This window comes from Hyposmocoma kahamanoa, unplaced genomic scaffold, assembly GCF_003589595.1.
Source record: "Hyposmocoma kahamanoa isolate Upper Pololo Valley unplaced genomic scaffold, ASM358959v1 79, whole genome shotgun sequence".
In the NCBI taxonomy this organism is placed as follows: domain Eukaryota; kingdom Metazoa; phylum Arthropoda; class Insecta; order Lepidoptera; family Cosmopterigidae; genus Hyposmocoma; species Hyposmocoma kahamanoa.
The window spans coordinates 3322164-3338814 of NW_020653993.1; the positions used below are offsets into that span (position 1 = coordinate 3322164).

Sequence of the window (16651 nt, forward strand, 5' to 3'; positions counted from 1 at the left end):
GGAATCGTGTTTTCACACCGTATAGTAGTCAGTGTATTTACTCAATTTTACTATAATATATTTTTTCAAAGTGATTTAGTCAAACTTTTATTGTTATATATTTGAGGTAAAATTGAATACTGTTCATTGTATTTAATCCCGTTTCCTTAAAGGAATTCAAAAAAACTTGGCACATAGATGTAATTCCAATGAAAGCAAAATGTGATGGTGACCTAGATCTGATGATAGAAATTGCAGATAGATGGGAGAAACTCCTCAACAGCGTACAGTAGCTTGTGTTTGAGGTCAGTTTAAAAAAAGTTTATTAGTAAATTATACCTCACGTTTTTATTTTTGTCCTGTGCCTCTACCATGAGATTACAGTGACAGTTATCGTTATATATATGTTGTTTCTTCTAACCGCTAGGGGCGCTGTATAATTTGCCATACAAAATTGTGAAGTAATATACGCGGTCGCTAGCGACAACTGTCACAGAAACCTCGTGGTAGAGGCACTGAACAATTACACAGAAATCGTATACGAGGTATTCACTCTAAGAGCTGTTCCACACTGCAACTTTTAGAAGCGATGCAAATGCGACACAGTCGCTTATCGTCTACCTTTACACACGCGTGCGATTTCAAGCAGCGATGCAAACGAGATGTAAGCGCGCGACTGCATCGATATAAAAGCGCGATTACATCACTACACTTGGGATTTAAAGGCGATTGCATCGATGCAGTCGCGCGTTTGTACCGATACAATCGACTATACATAGCAGTGTGTAACCACTCTAAGATATTACGTAATGTCAATACTTACTACTGTTGCTACAATTACAGGGTTTAATAGTAACTTGTAAGCTTTTAACTGAACAATTTTGACAGTTCTGTTTGCGCTCGCGTTTGTACGTTATTAACCGATGTATTGTTGCGTAATAAACAGCAGATTAGTGGTCCAGTGCATGTGCAGCTTGACACTTAAGATTTAAATTAAACTCTATGCCGATATAAGAAAGGTCTAAAGTGTTAAGGTTCATGTGCTTTTTGTAGCAACAGAACACCTTGTTCGCATCGAAGGGCAGTGCAGTCAAAGGCACAGGAGATCGGATGATCCACAGTCGACGAGGCAATTGTAATGTTAAGGACGCTTCCTTAAAATGGCAAGTTGTGATCACCATCACTTATCAATAAGTGCACAGTTGTGTCTGTTTCTCGGTTTTAGGAACATATACATGAATCTAAAACGAATTTATGTCGGATAATCACTCTGATAAAAGCCTTTTCTAGTTTGTAGAAATAAGTATTGATAAAAGTAAAATCACAGGCGGAAAGGGAACTAAAAATTTTTTATACATTTTAAGTTGTTAGAATTACTAGTGTGACAGATCGAACACTTAGAAAAAATTCTTTAATACGTCTGGATTCGAACCAACGTCTTCCAGCAAACCTCGCCAGACGCTATTCCAACTAAACCAGGGACCGAACCTTACGAATTTTTCTATGTGATTGTAGCAGATCTTTGTTTTCGGTTTTTGAGTAAAGAAATCAATTTCTCACAGATGGCGCTACGGCAAAAAGTCGTTAAAATGTTTATTTCGCACCCTTTGCGTAATAAGGACACATATGCAAAATGAAAACTTTTCAGGGGAGAAGTTCAAACAGGTTTTTATAATTTATAACAGGAGAATTATAAAATTTCACATTATACATAATTTGTTTCATATAGGTCGTATCAGTTTTATGACTTTTTTATTTTTTATAAAACATATCACTTTCATGTGTTAAAAGCACTTACTCAGGTTCATTGTTTCAGTTAACTTACTTTTGATTTATTAAGAGACTAAAGGCCCATTTAGATGGAGAGAGTTTAACACACGCTTCGTGACGAAAAATCGTACGCGATTATCGTAAGCAATAATCGCCATAAGATTATCGTATCAAAATGTTTACATTCAGGCAAGAACTAAAATCTCGCCTACGATTTGTCATACGAGAGTCGCAAGCAACTTAATCGCCTCCTCGACTGTTTACACAGAGTAATATGTAGTAAGGAGATTGTTGCTTACGAGTTTTCGACTTGTCTAAACACGATCTCGTATGACATTTTTTCAAGTTCATACTATTATCGTACAAATCGGTTCGAGCCGTTTTGAGTGCGAGAATTGCCATTCGAGTTCAGTGATTACTGCGGTATTGAGTATTGACATATTAAAATGACGCAAAAATTATTTCAAATTTGGAACTGCTGATAATAGTAAGTTCATTGCACTGTATAGAAATATACATTTATATTTTTTTTTTCCAAATTTTATAACATTTCTTAATCCCAATTTTTTTTTCGTTCACGTTCTTTTAATTCTTGTCTTAGAAAAGCAGTGATAATCAAAACACCCTCGCGCACTGCACTCGTGGTAGAAACGGCTGGCATAGAAACTCGAAAGACGATTTTTGCTTTCGAGTTCTGTTTACACGGAGACGTTCAATAGTCAAAGGCGAGGCGATTATCGCTCACGTGGACGGTCGATAATCGCGAATGTTTAGACGAGGAAAGCTTTTTATATTCTTTCGATAATCGTATCTTCGAGACGATAAACTCTCTCCATCTAATACTGTGTATATATTATTTTGAATTTTATGTATCCTTGTGTTACGGTAAATTTTTCTATGGGATATTTAAAAGTATACAACGCGAATCGTCTGAGCATGACAAGTATAATTGCTACATCCACGTTTTACAATCTCAGGCTGCTTTCCCATTTTGACGTGACGATAGACAGTCGTGCAGTTTAAAGTGTCGTGGTTTGTTTCACATACAGCACAACTCGATTAAACGTCGTTCACGACTCCTTTGAAGTTATAACAACAGACTGGCGAAACAATGGGAAGCGCTAGAACGACAGTCGTCTGACGATAAATAAAACGTCACAATAAAAACTGTGACGACAGATGATCGCAGCTACTAGTCACGTCTTATTCATCCAACAGAACAGCTGTGCATCAAACGATGTCGTGCAACCGTTCGACGTTAAAAAAAATATCCATGACACAGTCATGACAGACAGTCGAGATATAGCTAGAAGCGACAGTTGTCCAACGATAAATAAAACATTACGACATAATGGGAACGCGCCCTTAGTGGTAATTAATTACAAAAAAAGAATGCCGAATAGTGTAGTGGTAGGGCAGGGTGTAGTGGTATGAAAGATGATGTAATGACCAGGATAGAGAGAGGGATGGTTTGGTGGTCATGTAGAAAGAATGAATGTTGGTAGACTGACGACACAAATTTATAGAGCGAATGTAGATGGAGGCGTGGGTAGAGGTCTACCTTGGCGTACATATCTCAATCAGACTGGGGATGTCTCTAAAAAAGGCCGGGTTAGAAATACCAAAAATAAACAAGTAGCAGTAGAGCTTGTGAAAAGAGTTCGTCCAGGGAAGTTCTGCCACCTTGCCTATTGATGCCACCACGCAGTAGTGTGAGCATTAATGCGTTCCGGGTTTGAAAGGGACCGATGAAATCACAGGCACATGGGACTTGTCAACTTATGTCTAAGAGTGACAGACGCAGTGGCAGTGCCCGTCAGATCTTTGCGATTTAAAGCTCGTAAATGGCACTGCAACTGTTATCGAAAGGCCTGTCGCTTACCACCAGGCCCACGACTTGTTTGTCCCGTCACTTGATATCATAAAAAAAGACTGATGGAGTAGAGGAGGAGAAGGGGGTTTGCCAGAAGCGTAGTAGGAGACCCATAGTATCTGCCTGCTCCGGTAGGAGACAGGCTTGATGATATGTGTGTAATTAATATTTCAAGTTGTGTGAAAAAAAATGATACTTGTATGTACATACGGATATGTATCCGCTAACTAAAAGTGACAAAATAATTTTTTGAGATATCATAAAAAACGAAAACCCAGTTTTAGAATATCGATATTGTTCAATGATATTTCACCTATGCATTGTTAGGGTAAGTTTCGATAACTCGAATACTTTAACTAATTTTAAAAGAGAATTTTGTGCTCTTTTTCTATCTAAAACGGATACTTGACCATTTGTCACATAGCCGCGTTTTAGTTAGTGGATGGCAGATATAGTAGTGATGAATTACTCGATGTTTATGTTTATTGTCAATAAAAGTGGGGTGGAAGGAAAAGCAATCTTATCTGTCAATCTTATATTTATATTTAAAGTCAGCTCTATGCCGCAGACATACGAACGGTTCAAAGTAACTAGCTTGCTATGCTCTACATAACTTTTGAGTAGAATATAAGAAGTTTAAAAACAAACTCTGAATTATATAACAAGATAACAAATGGAACAATGGTGACAACTTTGTGACGTCATTTTATTAACCTCCAATGTAAAAAAGGGGAATTCTGGGGGGAAATTTGAAGCCTTCGTCTGTATATTGTGTAGGTCAGTTTCAAAATTGGCAACATGGCTAGTGCACGAATCTATCTATTATTTCACTTACAAAAAATAAATTATTGTCTTAATCCTGTTCATTTATTTCTACTTTATTTTGTTCTTTTATTATTGCGTCTATGTCAGTTTTCTGTAAAGATCTTTCCTGTACGTCTGTCAGTGTGTCTGTTTGCCCAGTATCCAATATAGCCTCTGCACTAGGTATCACAATGACATCAGTAACAATTTTGGCACAAGCAATGTCACAAACACCATCTGTGTTACCCTCACAGTTTTTGCACATGTCCTCATTGTCTATTTCACTCCGCCTTTCCATATATTTTGCTATATCTATACTTTCATCTATATGTTTCGCTATATCGAGCCCTTCCTGTGTTTCAGATTTGTTAGTAGTACAAAATTCGTTAATTTCTGTACAAATTTTCTTAACATTGTCATCCAGACAGGTGGTACAAATTTCATCTTGATTATTACTCGATATTCGTACTAATTTTTGACTTTCAATGTTGAGTAAATTTGTATCTTCGCCTAATGTGAATACGATTCGGTTTTGATTATCGTGCTTTTCGGAGATTCGTGATATTTCTGAATCAGAAATATGCGTTTTTAGGTTTGTTACATCTGTTGTTTGTGTGGTTAGTTTTGTGTCGTATATGTTTGGTTCGCTTCCCATTATTGAGGTTGTTGATGCGTCCAGGGCTGGTGAATCCTGCAAAGAATTTAGTTTTTTAATTATTAATATACAGCCGTGGAAGAAATGAATATGGAAGAAATAGGATAATTCCGACGGCCTACAGATCGTAGTATTTATGAGGTTTGTTTGAATTTGGACAAATTGTTTTGGTATGATAGAAATATTATATATGATAGAATAGCAAAGTTAGGTCATTCATTTCATGGCCTTTGTCAAGAATGGAAGTACCTTACAATATAATACAATAAATATGGATCGAGATTTAAAAAATTCAAAATGATCTCACTCGAAAAGCGCAGAGATCTATTGGGCCTAGCCTTCCTTCACAAGTTATTTACGAACAAGATTGACTGCCCACAATTAATATCAATATCCAAACTAAGCGTTCTCCATCGCTACCCCCGTAAAAAGATCGTTGCTCTTCTGTCACCACCACACAGGAGAACTAAATTAGGTCTCAATTCACCGGTCAGCCGTCTGTTCAGACTACACAATGAGTATAGTGCAACAGGAGATATTTTCTCGGACTCGATAACCGATCTCCGCAAGGCAATCCTTAGCAAGTAAACTAGCAGTAATCTTGGCATTAATTGCAATAATTTATATTACACTCAACCTTTACATTTAGGATGTATATTTTTATTCTGATTATCACATTTTATCGTTATATTCCGTTTGTTCTTTTTATAGAATACTTTTTACAGAATGTAATATTAAGGCTATTGCTGCTCAATTTAATGCAAGCTGTGTTTCACCTTTAAATACCTGTAAGCTGTGTTTCACCCTTACTAATGTGAAACGTACATGTATCAATTGCTGATGAACTTCAATAAATAAATAAAATATAGGCTTGATCACAATTTCAACTGATGTTAAAAGACGATAAAACCGACGGCAGTACGCGTTTCTCTGAAAAATACCTATTCATTCTGGTCTTGAAAAGCCTTAATTTGTACTTGAAACACAGATGACGTAGTGTATTGCATTCACTTGTTATACGAAACGTTTTTCGAATGGAATGGGTGGTACAAGTACCTGTCGTTCACCTTCTCTAGGACTTCTGCGTAAGAGGCACGAGAAAACCGTTAAGTCATGTAGATCAGATAAAAGGTTTATTGCACGAAAAAGCTGATGAGAAGTAGTTGAGTGAAAAAACCGAAGAATGGTTCCATTTTTCCGATGGTTTGTGTTAAAGAAAAATGTAAAAGTAAATTCTACTGCCCCGTGGACGAACGATTACCGTGCTGGTCCGCCACGCAGAGGTGTGTATCCAGGGCAGCCGCGATACAAGGTTTCCCTAGTGCGGAGCTATGTGTGTAACACAAACACGCTTAAAGCTTCTTCATGCATATTATGTTAAGCATTTACGTGCATGCGTTAGTGATAAGATGTTCTTAAGCATTACGGGCTGTGGTAGAATATCAATTATATCTACTATATATCTACACCATGGTCATCGGTAGTTGAGTATAGACCTTATTAATATGTTATTTTGATTTTTGAGTACTTAAATTTTCACTATTATTATAATAATTATAACTAAATTAAATATTAAGTTACTTTTCAAGTGTACAGTCAAGAGCACGTCAAGCTTGACACTTTGAACTTTGGACCGTTATTATCGTAAGCGGCATAGACTTGGATTTAAATCTTAAGTGTCAAGTTTGACGTGCTCTTGACCCTGTACTAAAACCATTGGACCTTAAAAATAATACCTGAATAAACAATTATATTATTATTATTATAAACAAATTGTAAAAAGAGGAACAAATTGCGCGTCGCAGTTCGTTTGAGCGACCAAATGGCATGTCATTCGTATGTATGAATAAAAAAATTGTATAAAATAACTCCTGTAAAGTGATAAAATGGAATGGAGTAACATATTTTCAGTAAGTAGTCTATTGTATTATCATACGGTTAAGTGTTAATTTGTTGATAGGTCAATGTAATTACATTTCAATTCTAACACCAACTTCACTTAGCTCACCGTAATATTGCAAGCAATAACGAAACTTTGTGGCATAGCCCAAGACTGACACAGAGGCGTACCGTCGATTTCTGCCGCCTGGGGTCAACCTTGCTGCCCCCTCTATTTTCGCGATTACAAAAGTAGTTTGGTTGGGAAGGCTAGACTCGATGTGTTTTTATGTTCGCCTGCCATGAACCTTTGTATTGTTCTGGACATCATTTTCTCAATTTTTTTTGTATAATAACGCACACACTCAACACAGACCCGCACTAGGGAAACCCTGTGTCGTGGGTGCCCTGGACACACACATAGACAACCACAAATTACACCCAAACTCACGAGAGAAATAAATGTAGGCCATACAAATATTTCTCCCGGCCCGGGAATCGAACCCGGGACCTCAGAGATAGCGACACCATGAAAACCGGTGTGCGAGTCACCGACTGAGGCCATCATAAGTAGAACAGATTAGATTAAAGGTCTCCTTGCCTAACCAGAACTTCACCTGATGCTAATCAAAGATGTTACGCGTTTTAATATTAGATGTATCATTTGTGTATAAGTGGATTTTGTATGTATATGTGGCCTAATTCGGTTATACTTTTTGCAATCAGTTCCAACTTTATAGTTAGGAAATAAGTCGTTTTTACTTTTCTTTTATATATAATTAAGTTTGTTTGATAGTTGAATGGTGTTTGCATACATAACATAATATTATCAATTAATTATAAATAAATTATAAATAAATTAACAATAGGTATAGATATAGTTAAGCATCACACATTTTGTCGCATCATAAATTAATTGTACGCATATTGCGAATTTAAGTAAGTCAATGTTTTTGTAGTATTAGTTTAGTGCGCCTGCGACGCACTCCCTGGGCTCCGCATAATACCAGCGACGTGGCTGTTCTCAGCCACGGCACATGCTGAGCGGTGCCCATTCAGTATCAGTAATTTTAGTTTTAATTTATTTTTATGTACATACAATTTAAGGGTACTGAATAAATGTTTCTTTCTTTCTTTCTTTCTTTCTTTCTTTCTTTCTTTTTCTCTCGTAAGTGCTTATTCAGTCTAAACAATTTCTTATTGTCGATGGCATATATACAGTATATTATTGCGGCCCCAAACTCATCCACACTTTAGTCTATAATATTTAAATTCCTTTTTAAGGCAAACAGCTGAGCGCTAAAAACAACTCCGGTGAGTAGTGAATGACCTATTTTGTCACTCAAGTTTGGCAAACGACCAAAATTTAGTGGCTAATTTGTCACCAGCGAATATAATTAAATCAATAATTACGACTAGTACAAAGTAGCAGGTGTTTGACCTTTGAAACAATACATATATAATGATAAAATATGTCAAATATATTAGGTTTTCGCGATTGTTACACAGTGGAAATGAAGCTATTTTTTATTCGGATTTAAATCGCGTATATTTGTTATTCCAAACAAACCAACGTTTCGGACTCTTTACAGATCCCATTTTTAACTGACTTCAAAAAAAGGAGGAGGTTCTCAAATTGACTGCATGTTTTTTTTTGTATGTATGTTACGCGATAACTCGCATTTGTGATTTTGATGATTTTTTTTTTGTTGGAAAGAGGGTACTTGGAGTGGTCCCATTTAAATTTGAACAAAATATTCCACCTCTAAGGATAGCACACTAGGGGATGAATGACGGTTGAGGTCGGGTTTTTTAGTACTCTGTACTGAGATTATAGTTCCCCAGTTTAGTGAACTGTGACCGCGTTTAAGATTAAAAGAAAAAGAAATATTTTTAACTCATGTATATATTTAGGAAATGAAACTATTTTTCCGGATTTAAATCGCATATATTTGTTTTTTCAAATCAATTTTCAAAAGTTCATGTATATATTTTTATTGCGGCGCCATCTTAAGTAATTTAGCTACTTCAAATTGACAAATATGAACAATTGTCTATACACAAAAACAACCCCTAGAGTTTCTTGTTCTCTTTACTTTTTTTGTAGTGGAATTTAAGATTTAAAGAAGATATTTTTGATTTGTCAAGGACGCATCGCAATTGCATATTGGTGGTGGTTACCATTTTTCATTAGTTGTCATGTTTTTTAAATTTATTTATTCAAAACACAATACTTAAATTAAAAATTATAGTAAGTAAGACTACTTTCAAAAACCTTTCAAGGGTTTATACGAAAGAAGAATATATCGCTAATTAACTCGCCGCTTTTGTTATAAGTATGACATAACCCAAGTAGTACTTTTCAAAGCCTGTTTGCATTTTTTTAGCATTTGTAAACCTATTTATGCAGCTGTACCGGTATTTTGTTTTGAATGTCAGGCAGTATGTACTTGAATGGGAGTTTTAAATTATCCTAAGTCTACAATTTAGTGTGTACTCTAGCCAAATATGATATAGAATAAACTGTTAATTAAAAAAAAAATTATTCATAAATCATACGATCAATACGTATTTTATAATAATAATTGGCCAGTCAAGTATTACTTCCACATAACTCAATTACCTACTAACCAGGACTTGGGCAGAGCTAGCCTAAATAATATGCTTTGATAAAAAATGTTTTTTTCCTATGCCATCATTGGTTAGCAACATTTTATTATTAAATATTCTGTATCGAATTTGGCTAGAGTATAACTGTATAAACCATGCACCAGCACCACAATCAAGGTAAAACAAAACCTTTATAGCTTATAAAATCTATCTACAATGTGTCTGCTATATACAAAACAATAAAACAGTCAACTTACATTACGACGTAAACTTTCACCAATAGCAACATTCCTCCACAAAAAATTCTTGAGCAAAAAAGTGCATTGTGTGAAATAAACAAAACACGGTGCGTATATCGTCGGTTAAAAGGTAAAACTCATTAAGTGACATTTTGTTCAAAAACTAGATTTTTTCAATTTTGCTTTATTGGGAAGAACATCTATGACAAGAAAAATTCAGTAAGTCTGTGGTGTCCTTCATGTTTTAATACATACCAGTCCTTTAGTGATTTTCCATAATGAAAAAATACAAAATCTTAATTATCTCCCTTTGGCCAATTAGGCTATTAGTGAGTTTTACCTTTTAACCGACGATATGTTAGTATTATAAATGTGATGGCAAAAAAAAAATTAAAAATGAACATATTTTAGGTAAGTAATTGTTTTTTGAACTCCCACACTTGGCCCCAATAGCATCTTTGTTGTTAAGCGGTAATGCGACCGACCATATTTGTTCATACAGTCTATTGTTTTGTTTTATTATGATATCAATTAACAAGACGAACAAGTCATGGATCTTGTGGTGAGTGGCACACCAATCCATTGCAGTGCCACTAATAACTTTAAATTGCAAATATCTGAGGGATACTGCCGTTACGCCCGTCACTCTGAGACTAAAGTTGACAAGTCCCACCACGATGACGTGCCTGTTGTTTCACCAGCACCCCTTCAAAACCGGAATGCAGTAATGCTCATTTTACTCCTTGTCGGCAGAAATAGGACAGGTGATAAGGCGAGGAAGTAGAGCTGGACAAACTCTTTCATGATGAGCTCCAATGCAACTAAAAGTGCCTTTAAATTTTTTTCGACTTCTTAGTGTTAGTTTTTTGGCTCCTCGCGGATAGCGTATTGAGACCACGACAATAGAGCTAAATTTTATTTGGTTTTGTATTTCAAAATAATGAGAAATCTTTGCCGTCAAACGGTATATTTTTTAACCGACCAAAGGACATAAAAATCTAAGGTGAAATGTCATATAATAGCAAATAAATAAAACAATTTACAATTTATCCTATGAGTTAAGAAGGTTGATAGATACTTATTTACAGTGGGTAAATTGAGATAAACTTTTGAAGCCGTAGAACGATAAAAACAAACGACAATGTATAATCAAAAACAGAATGTGCAAAAGAACAGTGGTCACATTACCCGTCATGCATTTTTCTGTCATGTATAGTAAATTAAGTTACCTGATCATCATGATAACTGCCGACACTCCTCGAATGCCTGTGTCTTCGAAGGTTCATAGCAGACGCTGGCGACTGCCCGTCCACCGCGTCCTGTTGTAAAATTGTAGCTTTTAGCAGTAATACTACTCAAGATAGCTCTATCCGGGATAACATACGGGATTGCGCTATTCGGGTTATCATTATCCGGGATAGCACTATTCGGGATAGCTCTACTCGGGGTAGCATTAATGGTGAAACGTTAGTCAACTAAACATCTTCCTATTGATTTGAAAAGAGTGGTACCAGCCCTTCAGAGGGAATCGAACACTGGATCTCAGGCAAAAGTTTTTCAACTAAGGTAATGGCTGCGTTTTCTTGCTGACCAAAGAAACACCTTGTATTAATTAACGACAAGTGCAAATGCAGTCTAACAAAATAGCAAGCATAATACAGGTTATAAAAATAAATAGTAAATAAACACGTCACACCAAAGACAAAGACAATAAATAAGCAAACACAAGCCAAACTGTACCTTAAATCTATTGAACTGTCGGTTATGTTTCCCCCTCTCTGAAGCTACAAGACTCCGTAACGACTGCGTTCTTGGACACTGGTTGTCTAACCAATGATATGTACCAAACAGTTTCGAAGTATCCGATCTGTAACGAACAGTATATACACACATAAGCCCGCACACCTATATGAGCTTGGTAAAACAATTGAAGACATTTTTCGAGCGTCAAAAGACAATATTAAGAGCCAAACAAGACATCAAAATTCTGATCGACAATTAACATGTAAAAGCCCAACCAACACACGAATTTACAGCAAAGTTGTCGCATTCCAAGTTAAAATTTCACAGATATTTTAAAAGCACATTTTTTGAAATATTTAGCATATGGGCTGTGATGTTACCCAGGATTGAAGATGCATCTCAAGTTCTTGTTTACTAATTATAGCATATTAATATTGTTGGAAATCTAATGGAATGTTATAGGTGTACCAGAATCTCCTGGCATTAAAATTAGAAAAATCGAACTACTTTCACTGGGCAACGTTAACTTGTCATGTCAATTCAAAATATTACTTGTGTCAAATGGCTGTCTGCTAAACTTTTTTCACTTCAAAATAACGATTTTGTAGCAATAATTACTGAGAATCCGCTTCAATCTCAAGCAAAAAACATAGTAATCATATTTATTGTAAAATGAGCGACGAATTAGGTGCATCGAACTCACGATTTAGAAGCGGGTCTCAAATCTTGCCCATTAGTAGGACTAAGTAAATTTGATCGATGAAATTTTAACGAAGCCAAATCAATATAATGTGGTATGTAATTTTGTTAGTACTGGTCGGCAAGAGTTCAGTGCAGTGTGTAAACAATGATTGGTAAAAAAAGTTAAATGGCGTAAATGCGAGTTACTTCGAACTGCAAATGTAAATAAATCTATCACCCACAATATTTATTATATTATATTATTTGTAATTGATATATCTCTGTCTAATTTTAAAATGTATTAAAGATTACTTACTTTCTTAGACACAAATATCATACAGATCTTAAAACATGCACGAAGATAGATCAATTCTGGTCAATTAGAATATATAAAGTATCTAGTACATTTTTTCCTACTATATTGATGTTGCCCACTACAAATTTAAATTTGTCTAAGTGCTATCAGATTCTGGTACACGGCCCTGCTTCCAAAGCAAGAAATTCGTAGTTACAGCCGTTTACCCACTATGGATGACCTACAGACTTGAGTATCGATTGGTGCTAGAACTAAGAATGCAAGACAATGCAATTTCGTAGTTTCTAACGGGCCATTTTCACAGTTTTGAACGGGACGGTTTTTCGAGTAGTCGCTTAGGTCATAGTAGGAAAACGGCTGTAATTAGGAATTTCGTGCAATGAGAGTAGGGGTAACGATTTTTCACAGTAGCTACTGGGTGTCCAGATATTTGATTTTATCAGGCTAATTATTTTCTTTGATAATTGGAATGATAATTATCTATGCAGATTCTTAGATATGTCTATTTAATTTTTGACTAAAAATGATAATAACACTAAAATATTATGTATACTAAATTTCAATCCATTTCAAACAAACAAGTTACTGACCCGACTCTAGACGTTTTAGTGATGACCAATTTTACTGCCAACTACAAATCAATTAATTGAACGAATAGTATGACTCATTTAAACAAATTTCATTACATAACCTATAACCGCATATTTAAAATTTCCGAAATCTTAATTTTAAATCCTCCTTCAAATCCTGACACTTTGAAGGAGGAATTGAAATTTTCGATTTACTAATCTATTACAAAACCTTTAATTCAATGAACTGAATGTTCTTTTCCGTACAGCACAATGTAACCATAGACTATTCATACATCTTTAATTAAAAAATAACCTCACTTTTTGACTACCATTCTTCAAAGACAATTTTACATGTTATCCAAATGAAAATTGTTGCAAAAAGTGATGAGATATGAGATGAAAAAAGATAGAAAGTGTACTTATTCGATTTATTGAGTGATTGCTTTAGAAATTCAAACAAACCGTTTTCTTTACATTTCGTTTAAAATGGATTGGAACAGGCTTTAGAAGAGAATTTGTAGGTAATTGTTTTATGATTTGATTTTTACATGTCTCGATGCGGCAAATCGTGTTCGAATACACTAGTGGGACATTTCTAGAGGCAATGTTTTATTTTCCCAATTCATTTTATTATCATCATGAAAATTATTAAAATAATAGAGATGGATTTCTTAATACGAATCCAAATGACATGTCTTGAGTATGGACAGATAAAAAAGTTTAGAGTACATAAACTTGGAATACGATTTAAGCACAAAGAAAGAACAAAGTATATTGTCAGTCTATTTTCCATTCAAAAATTATAAATGTTTTTTGTTATATGTGTTTTGTTATAAATGTCTTGTAAATGTTTGTTAAATGCAATTTGTGGCAGGTAAAAGCAATATCAACCACCCAACAAACACTCAGTTTGAAACTAAGAGTATACTCACAAGTTCGATGGAGCAATGAGCAGCTTCTGCAAATTGTGTAATGTAGGTCTCATGTCATGAACAGGCAGACCTCGGCCCCAAAGAAGTTGTGCAATGCATTTGTTGAGCAAAAACATTGCGTAGCGGAATAGGGTTAAGTCTCCACCTCGCGCGAAGAGAGGTATACTGAAAAATTAATAGTAATAAGGTTCTGACCATTGAGGTGGATTTTTTTATGATATTTAGTGACGGTGGTAAGCGGCACGCCTGTCCATTGCAGTTGCAAATCAGAATTTTAAATCACAATATCTCGATTGTGCCAGAACAGAGTTCGATGTGATTATACAACGAAAAGAGGATAAATAAATAATTTCGTTATTCAAAATAAGGCCTAGCTATAGGTGTTTTCAGAATTTTATATATTATTTCGTTTGGGAAATATAAAATCGATCAACGGTCGATCTAATATCCACAGCTAAAAACAGCGAACGAAATGTATTATGTCCTGAGAATAAGTAGTCTTGCACATAGGTCTTTGTTCTAAGGATGAGTCGATCTGAGATATTAATGGTTGGTTACAATTTTAGAATTTTAAAACTGAGCGAACTCATTCTTTACTTTAACCGTGGACCAATAAGTCAAGAGGACTTTTGATCTCCCTACTAGAGATCGTAACTCTGAAACAGGTCAAAATTCCGTCTTATATTTAGATGGCGTTGATCAGTAGCCTAGAAGTAGTTTATATTATGGAAATGGTCGTAGATATCAATTCATTCCCCTTTCATATGAAATATAAGAAGTCACGTTGTTTCCTTGCATTGAGTATATAACCAGAAATGGAGACGAAATAAGGGCCTTCCATCCCTGGTAACTCATCAGGTAAATAAAAAAAACAGTTAAACTAATTATTACATCGAAGCGCATCTATCGTCGTGCCGTGTATTCCACAACTCGCCAGAACCGGTCGGTACCTATTAACCTCGCACCGGCCATTCCTATTGTGCCATTATAGGACAAGTAATTAATTATGCTATAACTTTTCAAGCATTTATTTTTTAAGCACAAATTTAATGTTTTTTCCTGTTATGTTATGTTTTTATTTCTGTAAGCAACTACTAGCAACAAGGTACTAAAAGTAGTACTTACTTCTTCTTGCTTGAAAAGGAGTTGTACTTACTTCGGGTCAGGCAAATCCGGAGTAATATCCAATATCTTGCTGGCCGAGCCAAGCAAAGTGATTTTATACCGCATTGGTTGGCTCAAGAATGCCGCCGTTAAACACGTGGCCTGAGCGACGAAACCAGCAGATACCGAGTCGCTGACGGGATTCAGGACCCTCGGACTCTCATCTCCACATATCGGTAACGGTACATTGATTATTGTCCAAGTTGATGCGTCTTTCTGTAAGGTTATAAATGCAATAAATAAATAAAACAATGATACAATGTTTTACAAGGCGGAGGAGAATTTATTGCAAATGAATAAACATCATTAATACAGTCAAGTTGGGTAAATTAGAACACTTCACAGGTATATTTATTGAGTTTTTCTGTGCAATAACTCCACTAGTTTTGTTATGATTATGGATACAAAGATGGAATACATAGAGAAATTTCGTCGATCAGGAGGGACTTGAAACCACGACCATGTTGCACCGTAGCATTGCTCTAACCACCTAACATGGGTTCAAGTCCCACCGGGTCGATGAAATTTTTCTATATGTTCGATCTTTGCATTTATAATCGTAACTTCACAGGTTTTAATAAATTCGAAATGTATTTTAAATAAATAAACTTTATTTCAGAAAACAAGTTCCATAATCTGTTAGTAAAATAAATAACAAATAAATAAATAACGCACACACTCAACATAGCCCCGCACTAGGGAAACCCTGTGTCGCGGGTGCCATGGACACACACATAGACAACCACAAACTACACCCAAACTTACAGAGAAATAAATGTAAGCAATACAAACATTTCTCCTGGCCCGGGAATCGAACCTGGGACCTCTGCGTGGCAGTCCGGCATGGTAACGGTTCGGCCACGGGGGCAGTTTGAATAGGAAAAGAGCTTATAAATTAGTGTTAGTAGATATATCTTTTATGTTTTTTATTGATTAATGAGTGTCCTTTCATACCTAAATTTAGAACTATTTACCTAAAATGATGAATCAGACAAAAACCTGTTTGAGAAAATTGCGCTGAAGGATTCATCCAAAGTTACTTGGCCTTTTCGTTTTGAAGCAGTTTGTCTTTTATTGTTTGTTTGTCATTATATTGAGAAGGATTCAATCCTTCCGTCACTCTGAGACGTAAGTTGCCAATGTGAGACACCTTGAAGGCAATAATGCTCATACACTGGACAAACTTTTTCACAAGGATCTCTACTGCTACTAAACATTTCTCCACCGAAAAGCTCATAGTAAATTTCAAATAAATTTCGCACGTAAATTCCGAAAACTCAGAGGTGCGAGCCCTGATTTGAACCCACAGCCTTTGCTTGAGAGGTGGTAGGTCAGACCATTAGGCTAAAACGGCCAATAATAGTAAGTAATATAAAACGGCCAATAGTATAGGGGTTAAAGTATGAAATTGCCGATTTGTACTGAAAATCTAAAT

At 35.5% G+C, this 16651-nt stretch overlaps 1 protein-coding gene across 1 annotated transcript in view; it reads right to left on the bottom strand.

Annotated features, from left to right (window-relative positions):
- Window positions 1-3557: 3557 nt before the first annotated feature.
- Window positions 3558-16651, bottom strand: part of LOC113233606 — a 29919-nt gene continuing 16825 nt past the window's right edge. Inside the window, exons 6-10 of the mRNA XM_026468760.1 lie at window positions 15209-15432; window positions 14053-14217; window positions 11549-11675; window positions 11038-11127; window positions 3558-5117 (exon numbers count right to left, since the gene is read on the bottom strand). Of these exons, the coding sequence (XP_026324545.1) occupies window positions 4476-5117; window positions 11038-11127; window positions 11549-11675; window positions 14053-14217; window positions 15209-15432 (1248 nt within the window). The 3' untranslated portion in view covers window positions 3558-4475. The remainder of the gene's footprint in view (window positions 5118-11037; window positions 11128-11548; window positions 11676-14052; window positions 14218-15208; window positions 15433-16651) is intronic.